The 10,327-nt window shown below is 39.2% G+C and overlaps 2 protein-coding genes across 4 annotated transcripts in view; both read left to right on the top strand.

The window, feature by feature from the left end:
- Positions 1 to 508: 508 nt before the first annotated feature.
- On the top strand, positions 509 to 5,680 carry sars1 (seryl-tRNA synthetase 1). Its single transcript, XM_056732187.1, has 11 exons — positions 509 to 705; positions 1,550 to 1,620; positions 1,840 to 1,920; positions 2,070 to 2,228; positions 2,397 to 2,540; positions 2,769 to 2,924; positions 3,037 to 3,258; positions 3,869 to 3,998; positions 4,139 to 4,296; positions 4,376 to 4,505; positions 4,788 to 5,680. Exons 1-11 carry the CDS (start codon positions 570 to 572, stop codon positions 4,940 to 4,942), a joined length of 1,542 nt encoding a protein of 513 aa, XP_056588165.1. The 5' UTR covers positions 509 to 569; the 3' UTR covers positions 4,943 to 5,680.
- Positions 5,681 to 6,461: 781 nt separating this feature from the next.
- The window catches only part of chchd6a (coiled-coil-helix-coiled-coil-helix domain containing 6a), a 46,247-nt gene continuing 42,381 nt past the window's right edge, over positions 6,462 to 10,327 (top strand). The window contains exons 1-5 of one of the 3 annotated variants that reach the window (XM_056733541.1): positions 6,462 to 6,516; positions 6,622 to 6,717; positions 7,245 to 7,329; positions 7,904 to 7,997; positions 8,826 to 8,970. In XM_056733541.1, the coding sequence (XP_056589519.1) occupies positions 6,634 to 6,717; positions 7,245 to 7,329; positions 7,904 to 7,997; positions 8,826 to 8,970 (408 nt within the window). In that variant the 5' untranslated portion in view covers positions 6,462 to 6,516; positions 6,622 to 6,633. The other 2 variants (XM_056733542.1, XM_056733543.1) reach the window with 2 other exon arrangements.

Raw genomic sequence — 10,327 nt, 5'->3', positions numbered from 1 at the left:
TTAATATTGAATTAAATGGATTAATGCCTATTTTTATTGTAGAATTAGTTATTAAACTCATTATTCAATGCTTTACAAGACAGGTAGGCCTAAAGACATCGTCAATTTATCTTTTAAATAGTCATATAAAATGTGAAAAATATTTTAGACACGGAAAACACAGACATTGGCGAAATTACTTTTATTACAGGAAAATATTTTAGGTAAATACTCAAGCTCTCTCTTAATATATTTAAAATACTCTATCAGCTAAATCAGGCAAAACATTGATTAAATTTAACAAAATGTGAGAATTAGGATAAATAGTTGTAGATTAAAAATATACTTTCATTCAGCAGTAAAATATAATAGAACACTTTACAGTACGTGTGACACAAGGGAGGTTACCGAGCGACGTAGATTTAAAGTCATGAATATTTATCAACTGTGCTTTTCTCCTCATTTGATTGGTGGTTTCGCAGTCGCAGTGATGAATACGCGCAATGAGCCGGTCTCAAGCTCCTCCTCATTTCTCTCATTTCCTTCTTTCGTTACGCTAGACTGCAGTGCTCAACTCATCCTTACCCACCATGGTGCTCGATTTAGACCTGTTTCGCACCGATAAAGGCGGCGATCCCGAAATCGTGAAGGAAATACAGAGGAAACGGTTCAAAGATGTGTCTCTGGTGGATAAACTTGTTCAGGCGGACACGGAGTGGAGAAAATGTGAGTAGCCGCTAATGCTAACGTAACACATGGCACTTGTAAATGAAGATTTGGACCACATCTGTTCGTAAACATACATGTTGGATATTAGAAAGTGCACTTTAATTGTAGTGCATTGTATATTACTATTCGTATTAACTGTGTCAATAACGTTGCAACTCAACATCGCCGGCTTGAGCACTGGAGTAGCATGGAAGTTAGCATCGAAGCTAACAGTTAACAAATGCCTTTGACAGTGCGCTCAACCTTATTCACAACATCTGTTAACACAAATTTGTGTTTTTTGAGCCTATAATTAATTCTGGTCGGGTGTCATCCAGGGATCAGATATAGATGGACTGTGTGTATCGATTTAACAGATGTCGCAGCATCACCGGGCTGGATCTGATGCAATCTCAGAGGTGGAGCTGTCAGTGCTCTTACTCTGTCACTGCCATTGGCAACACTTTATAAAGGTTTTAAAAGTACATTGAAAATCTTAAAATTATGTCATTACCCAGACCTTTGCATACATGCATATTTAAATAGCAAGAAATGTGTTCACACTCGAAACTAATTACGTATATACCCTGGATTTAATGGAAACCATAATGACCTATGCTGGTAATGTTGTTAGGATGTTTGGCATGTTCTGTACACTTTGAATGCACAACAAAGCATCATTTTTGTTTTAATCTTTAATATTTGGGTTTTGGTGGGCGATGTAATTTTCATGTTTTCCGCTTATGAGAAATGCAAATAATCCATGACATTATAATAAATGATCCAGTAACATAAGTTAATTTTTGAAGTTGGTTCTTAGACAACTTGACCATATGACAATGTCATGCATTGATGTTTCCAGGTCGCTTTACTGCAGATCACCTAAACAAAGCCAAGAATCTGTGCAGCAAAGCCATTGGTGAAAAAATGAAGGTATGTATGACATCACAAGTTTAGAAACGTTTTGTTTGGTGCTGTGAAAGCAAAGATCGACAAAATGTCTTAATTGGTTCTGCGGAACTTCCATGGATCCTCCATGTTCTTTAGAGTGCAAGCGGGACGGGTTGTTTAATTGATAAGATTCAGATCCTCTGTTCAGCTCTTGTTGTTACTGATAAGTCTTTGTTCTTACGATCCCTTTCTTGTTTTTAGAAAAAAGAACCAGTTGGTGACGACGAAACTCTCCCAGAAGAAGCACAGAACCTGGAAGCCCTCACTGCAGACACGCTATCAGTAAGCGAGGCTGCTATTTACACATTTTTACTCCATTATCAAATTTACACTTACATATGTACTTTCTATTTCCTTAAATGTCCTTTCTTTAAAGCAATAAATAAAAATAACTAATTGTAAATTCAGACTGTCCCTTTTGACCCTCACAGCCCCTCACGGTGACTCAGATTAAGAAGGTACGGTTATCGATAGATGAGGCTGTACAGAAGACAGACAACGATCGGCTAAAGCTGGAGGCGGAGCGCTTTGAGTACCTGAGAGAGATCGGTAACGTCCTTCACCCCTCTGTGCCCATCAGCAACGATGAGGTGAGCTCCTGCCATTAGACATCATGGTCATAATTGATGAAATGTTCTACCAAGGAATCTTATCTCTGAGAATATGTTGAATGTTAAACTCGAGTACTTTAGTATACTTCTAGTGCATTTACAATTCCAACTAATTCTGTAGTGTTAATGGTGGTCTTCTTTTCTTAGGATGCTGATAACAAGGTGGAACGCACTTGGGGCGACTGCACGGTGCAGAAGAAGTACTCCCACGTGGACCTGGTTGTCATGGTGGACGGTTACGACGGGGAAAAAGGAGCCATTGTAGCGGGAAGCAGAGGATATTTCCTCAAGGTTCGTTGACTTCTGTATATTTTGATTCTTTTAGGCGTACATTTTATCAGTAGCCTGTGTATTTCTGGAAACGGTGGTAACACATTGAACCTGTTGAGCTACAAAAACACCCGGTGCATTGACCGTCCCATTTTAGGAACGGTTTCCAAGTGCAGTAGCCATATTCACAAGCCCTCTAATGCTAGTTCTTACATCACGAAATGTCACTCTTCACTTTCCCTGTTTCAGGGGCCTTTAGTTTTCTTGGAGCAGGCTTTAATCAACTACGCACTGCGAATCCTGTACAGCAAGAACTACAACCTTCTCTACACACCCTTCTTCATGAGGAAAGAAGTTATGCAGGAGGTTGCTCAACTGAGCCAGTTTGACGATGAACTCTACAAGGTTTGTCCCATATCTCCTGTTTATTAAGTGCGTAGATCTTAAAAATAGATCTATCAAGTTCATCAAGCAAGTCTACAGAAACAAAGCCTTTAACTGTAATTTAATTGCTCAGGTGATTGGAAAGGGGAGCGAGAAGTCCGATGACAACACCGTGGATGAGAAGTACTTGATTGCCACATCCGAGCAGCCAATCGCAGCCTTCCTGAGAGATGAGTGGCTGAAGCCAGAGGACCTCCCTATGCGCTATGCCGGCCTCTCCACCTGCTTCAGACAGGAAGTGGGCTCTCACGGTAGAGACACGAGGGGGATCTTCAGGGTCCATCAGTTTGAGAAGGTCTGTGGGGTTAAAGAATGAAAATCCAGTTTTGGTGTTTTTCATTATATTAAGGTCAATCTAATAGCATTTGAAGAAAAAGGGTCTCTTCTATATTCATGACACCCTTTGGTCATTTTCAGTTAGAATAGTGATAGCGAAGTTGGTATATAGTGAAGAGAGATGACAGGAAATCATACGGGGTGCTGAACTTGTCACATAAACTCTTAAAACATGTTTTTATTCCCATTCATTTATATAATGTGTCTAATAATGTCCAACAGTGTTGTATATAAGTGTTACATTTTTTGTTTGAGAGTGACAGTTATTGGAAATTCCATTTAAATCAACTTTGGAGTAATGTCTTCATTTATATGTGACAAAAAAAAGTTGATCAAAATCATGTTCCTCGAAAAATCTGCTAACAGGTTCATAAAAGTACCCATAGCAAATTTCCTAGAAGTTTGATTCCAGACCTGAACTGGATATTTTACTGCATAATCCAAAACATGCGCTTCAAATGGTTCCTGGCTTTAATTAGAAGAGCCGGGAATGTTTTTCTAAATATATTAATTTATCATCTTTGAATTCAACGGATCTGAACACAATCTCTGTTTCCATGACCTAACAGATCGAGCAGTTTGTGTACTCCTCTCCTCATGATGATAAGTCCTGGGAGATGTTTGATGAGATGATTGGAACAGCTGAAAGTTTTTATCAGTCGTTGGGAATTCCCTACCGCATCGTGAACATTGTGTCAGGTTTGTTTATTCGACCAGGTTTTTCCATTAAATGCGCAAGTATATCTGGTCTACATTGCATTGAGGTTGTTCGGTCGCTTTCTGTTGCGAAACACCGACAGCTTTTCTTACAATGAAGCCGTTTCCTTTTCATCCCACAGGTGCCTTGAACCATGCAGCTAGTAAAAAACTGGATTTAGAAGCTTGGTTCCCAGCCTCCCAGGCCTTTAGAGAGCTTGTGTCCTGCTCAAACTGCACGGATTACCAGGCTCGCCGCCTGCGTATTCGCTACGGTCAGACCAAAAAGATGATGGACAAGGTACAGTGACCATCTATGTTCCATACGCATTCATTGTCTCAGGGTTGCTCGGTTAACTGATGGGTCTGTTCTAATACAGGCTGAGTTTGTGCACATGCTAAACGCAACCATGTGCGCGACTACGCGTGTCATGTGTGCCATCTTGGAGAACTTCCAGACGGAGGAAGGTGTTATTGTTCCAGAACCACTCAAGGCGTTCATGCCTCCTGGTGAGTACACTTGAGGATAAAGATTATAATGTCAGAACAAGCACAACTGCCACTTTGTATTTTGTCTTTGTTTAGCAGAGTTTGTTTGATCTAGATTGATTTCAAGTTGTAGCCAATATTTCTATTGTGCTTTTGAAATATAATGATAATGATATGTTATGGAATAATAATGCAATATTTTGAATATTATTAAGGCTTTTTAACTATGTAAGGGCATTTTGCAACTGGCTTTTCATGTCCTTGCTCAGCTGATGCGTCTTATCATTTTGCTCAATCTATTAGGTTTAACAGAAATGATCAAGTTTGTAAAGCCAGCTCCTATCGACCAGGAGGCAACCAAGAAGCTTAAGAAACAGCAGGAAGGAGGAAAGAAGAAAAAAGGCGGAGATGCTGATCTACAGAACAAAGTGGAGAGCATGTCAGTCAACGACTCTTAGACCATCCCTGGCGGTCCCGGCCAATCGTAACGGCTCTTCACAAACCCTACATTTTGTGTTCCACCCTCCTATTCACTGTCATTGGCCAATAAAGCTGTCGCTTCATTTTATCCATTTTATCCTCTCAGACACTTCAGGGTTCTGTTGCGGTGATGGCAGTCTATCAGTGATTATAATTTCACGTTTAGGATTACATCTGGAGTCATTTCCAAATCTGCTTCCTGTGGTTGGGGTTGTTGAATTCTTTCATTAGAATGCATGGTGTTGACAGACAATTAGCCTTTCAATCAGAATGCTGACACTGTAATTTTATGAGGCATTGTTAAGTGCAGTTTATTTCAAACATGTAACCAAAGTTCAAAGAGAACATGCATGAGTATGAACAGTTCGTACTGAGATACACTGCATCAGGAGGGTGTTTGGTTCTGTACAATAAAAACACTTAATTCTCCAACATCTAGTCTTTCAAATAATATTTGAAGGAAGGGTACTTATTGATCTAAAAGCACTCACTATCCACATTGCTACAAACCTTAAAGTGATGGAGCGAGTAATTATGATTGAACTTACTGTTTTCTCTATGTGATTTGTCTGTAAAACGGGGATTGTGATCATATGTACAGTACTTGCTTGACATGCCTGGTGCGAGTTGTCAGTAGGACTGCATTTGCGAATAAAGACACACCTAAGAAAAGAGTAAATTGTCTGGTCACTGAGATAAAATTTGCTTTACATTAATTGAATGCATTCACATTGCCTCAATTTTCATTCAGCCAACCTAGGTTATTCAGTTCATACAATATTTTTTTAAATAGGAAATATGAACGTAAGTGGTGAAGGTCAAATGATTACAAAATGATATGCTTTTATTTATGCGTTTATTGCACATTTGCATCAGGTGTAGCAGCATTGGGTGTTAAACAAATGCCAACAAGGGTCCTCAATGGTAAAGATTTCTATTGTGTCTTAGTTATTTTGACCTTATAGAGTTTCTGTAAAGTTATTTAGTTCCAGCAGAGCATTCTTTTTTTGGGGGGGGGGGAGTTACATGCCAACACCAATTACACAAACTTTCTGTTTTGTGTTATTATTACTGCTTGACATAATGAAATTATCACATAAAAAGGGTGTTATAAAAATAAAAGACTGTTCCATCATTTTATTGCTGAACCTCTAAAAACATTTGACCCAACATAGATTGCGGTGGTTTTGACATGCTAGCTAGTTCCAAAAGTTATTTCCCCCATAAATAAATGTTAGAAGCGATGTCTGTATTTCTGATCCAAATTTGAGTAAAAACTAACGAATAAAACAGTTCATATATCCTTTAAATCATATTGCAAATTACAAATAAAGCTCACTAATTATTTATCAAAATAACCACGTAAATATTTAAAATATACAGAAACGTCAGCATACATAAAAACGCAAACTACGCATTATGGACTACAACTTCCATCAGCCCGTGCCCTAGCTGTGTATCCTAAAATCCTATTGGCTCACGCAAGTGTCATCGAAGATCGACCAATGACACTACAGGATACAGCCCCACCACAGACTGTCACTTCCAAACTGTAAGATATAAATCACACATTTGGATTTACCCATTTCGCTTCGTAATCATTTTAATTAAACAGCAACTCTGTGCACGTTTTATAACAGACTCGTTACGTTGGCAGGAATTGAACGCGATGGGGTCCGGAGAGAGCACGTCAAGGAGAGTTTCTTTCGGCCTAGATGAGGATGACAGAGTCAGGATTCTGCGTGGAGTCAAAGTAAAGCTTTCATTATGACACGCTGTGTGTGTTTCTAACATGATGTAGAGAAATTGGAGGAGGATTTATCGTGTTCGTCATGTGCGATATATATATATAATATAGATCTTATGTTATTGCGTGAATGTGACAGTTAACCACTGTCCTTGAATGAACCGGGCGAGGTGTTTTGGCCAAACATTAGAGCTCTTTGGAATTGACAGGACGCAGTTTGCTATTTGATAAGACTGAATTTCCCCATGACTGGTTAATTATTATGGCTAATCTTCAATTTTATTAACTTCATTGAGGAGGAGCAACATGATTGACAGGTGCACATTAGTTTACGGTAATCGTGCCCTGAAACGGTTTCTTGATTTGAAATGTGTGTTATACGAAATTTTCAGTTTGACACTATGTTGCTTTAAACCAGCTTGTTAGTTCAACAGAAACAGAACCTATGGCTTCATTGTAGAATACTATATATTTATTCAAAGATAGATATAGATGTTGAGAAACCCTTGTAACTTTACATCTTTTGTTTTTAGCTTTCTGAAGATGTTTTGCAGCGCATGAGGAATCAAAGTCAAGCTCCTGATCCAAGACCATCTGCCCAGACTAAAGAAAACTTGGGTAGTGTTTATGGTGTTTAAATGTGAATCCACAAAAATGATTTCATTGCTTTTACCTGTTGATGTGTTGTTGGTAGATCGTTTTTCTTTTTTATTGGGTGCCAGTGTTGCTCTCTGTTGGATCAAAACATTATTTCCCAATCCTTTCAGAAATAAGTGTAGTTTTACTAGAGTTGGTTTCTTTGCCAATAAACCACAGCCTCCACAAATTCAATATGGTCTCACTATAATAACTATTGTTAAACCAGGTATTTGTGGTAGGAGTAATTTATCTGCCAAAAGCATGACCTGGCTTACTACTTGGTGTACTGTCTTACTTGCATTACTACAATAAATACTCCTAATATCGATATAAACAAAGCCATGGTTAATGTTTCTAATGCGTAGACTTTCCTAATGCATACGATAATTTAGATGAAAGCAACTTGCCAAATGCATAATTTCACATGTAACTCAGACCTTTAAGAGAAATGTAACTTAAAAAGTTGCGCTTTATGAAGTTTTCCAAGAAACGGATGTTTAGATTTGTAATGAATTATTAAAGATGATAATAATTTGCTTCTATCAACTTTCAGGCCAGGAGACTCGGACTTCCAGTGCGTCTGACGTTCCACCACCAGAATCTCAGCCGAGGACTTTTGCTGACAGTAAAGAGGAGCTCAGAAAGAGGTATGTCTGATCAGCAACCGTAACATTAAGCAGACGGTTAAACGCTGAAAAACGCATGTCACCGATATATCCAAATCTCAGCTCACAAAGCCTTCCACAGAGCCATAGAGAGAGAGAGTTCTGCCAATGGAAGTCCAAAACGCTGGCGCGTCATGTGATTCATGGAGCCTTCAGATAGTTCAAGGAAGTTATGTTTTCTCTTTAAATGCTTTATTTCTTTCAATTTTTTCGCCTTTAAATGGGTTAAAATTTCACCTCAGTTGGTCTGTTTAGTTAAAGCTTCATGCGTTACAATTAACTACCGGGAACGATTGAGAGCCTCCATGAAACGTTCCATTGGAGTCAACAAAGTTGACGCCACTCTCTCTTTCAATGGCTCTGGCCCTCCATAACTTTCAGGCGGATCATAAACTTCCCCGTCATTATTCCACATGACTCACCCCTTAATTCCTGATAGTATTTTTTAAATCATTCCCCGATGACTTCATTCGATGCTGCGTTTATTCCATTCAAATAATAATAATATTTCATACAACTTCTTGTGCATTTTCCAAGTAATCCCAGTAATATGAACCCGTAATACTAGTTATTTGTGGTTACAAAACTCGTAAATATGACATGAGCAGCAAACACTGTAGCTCCCAAGAGAGAGTGAATCAATAGAAGGAGCACTCATATTTTCCTGGATGGTGTTCAAGGTTGAGTCACAAAAGAAAGATTTGGACAAGGACAGAACGCTTCCGCCCAGTGTTCAGATCAAGAAATGCAGTTTCTGAATCTTGACTTGGCAACAGGCGAGAAAATAAAGAAGTGTGTGTGTTTGTGCAGGTATGAACGGCAGCAGGCCATTATACAAGAGGAGTTGGCTCGCGTTGCTCACAACGAGAGAGAGGCAGCGCGTCAGGACATCACTCGAGCGGTGAAGAGAGAGAGAGCACAGACGCGGCAGGAGTCAGAGAAAGCCAAACAGCTGGTGAGACACTTCACCATACTTCAGTACAGAAGTAGAACGATGCATGCAAATGCGCTTTGACTCTACTGCACTTTCAGACATGAATGCGTAATTCAACGGTGTAAAAAAAGCTCAGAATTATAATAGGAATGCTAGCCCACAATTTGGCAACAAATAAAACAGCATAGGGAAAAAAAACCAATAGCTTGTATTCTTATCTCTCTGAATTTCCCAGGTTGAATGGTTTAGTTAAATTACATGTTGGTCTGGTCAGGCCTCTTTTGACACGGGTGAAATTGCCTCTTTGAATCCCACTTCCCCTCATCCACTAACTGAAGTCCTTTAGGGATTGTGTCCTTGAATATTGGGTCCCTGGAGGGGGCACCTTATCTAGTCTATGAGAGTTACGTGTCGCTCAGTTGGAGGCGTGGGACTGGACGCTTGCGTGAGTGTGTGATGTTGTATGACAGTCGATGCCTGAGGCCTGGAAAGGGACATGTCGCCTAATTTAGTTGCGTCTTATCTGAGCTCTGACATGATGTGGACATTTAACAGAAAGGTTTCCCTGGGGATGAAGATTTGAAAAGTGTGAAACGTGTGCGTTTGAAGGTTCAAGCTGTTTATTCGTCTTCGAACATGATTCTCCTCCAACCTCAGTCTTATTAGTAGATGTGCGAACATGCCCGGAGATCTTCATCTGTGACCTTTTGTTTTGATGCACTGCAGGTTTTGCATTAAACGGAAATCTAATACAATTCAAAAATTTGTTTAAAATTGTAAAATTATTTCTATTTATTCATCTCGCCATGAGTGTCATAAGCCTAGTTTCCAACCAAAGTTGCGAATTTAGCTTATGCGCAAAATTGGAATATGGCATAAAACATTTTAGAATAAGCACCGTTTCCATCCAACTAGTCAACCGTCACTTCCTCGTAAACTGCAACTAAATATCAGTAAGAAAAGTAAGAGAAGCCACTGCAAGCATACGATTACGAAACACAATAAATGCGGTGCTTTTGTGGATGCCTGCTGTCAGTTGTGACAGTTCTGAGAGGCAATTACATGACGACTTTGCTCCGGCATTTAAGAATGATCGTAACAACAATTCTGATGCTGTGTAATAAGATCAGTACTCTGGTTAGTCAGGTTACGCCGTCTCATAGCGTACTTACATGACTATTTGGAGGAATTTATTCAGCAAATGCGTTTCCATCTCCCATTATTCGCATGAACCCTTTTACGCAAAAATTGAAAAACCACCTGAAGCGAGCGTAAAAACTTTTGCAAATTAAGGGTTTTTAATTTTAAATTTGCCGTTTCCATCACTCGTTTCTGATACGAAACTTCAAAATGCGAATACAACCAGAGTGTTGGAAAC

Source organism: Triplophysa dalaica, chromosome 20 (genome assembly GCF_015846415.1).
Source record: "Triplophysa dalaica isolate WHDGS20190420 chromosome 20, ASM1584641v1, whole genome shotgun sequence".
In the NCBI taxonomy this organism is placed as follows: Eukaryota; Metazoa; Chordata; class Actinopteri; order Cypriniformes; family Nemacheilidae; genus Triplophysa; species Triplophysa dalaica.
This window is presented reverse-complemented; position numbering and strand designations above follow the sequence as displayed.

What these genes read in the sequence shown, in the direction of transcription:
- sars1 (XM_056732187.1), top strand. Translation starts at nt 570, where the DNA reads ATGGTGCTCGATTTAGACCTGTTTCGCACCGATAAAGGCGGCGATCCC. An exon ending in GGACACGGAGTGGAGAAAAT is followed by an intron (nt 706 to 1,549) that starts GTGAGTAGCCGC and finishes TGATGTTTCCAG; the next exon opens with GTCGCTTTACTGCAGATCAC. An exon ending in GGGTCCATCAGTTTGAGAAG is followed by an intron (nt 3,259 to 3,868) that starts GTCTGTGGGGTT and finishes ATGACCTAACAG; the next exon opens with ATCGAGCAGTTTGTGTACTC.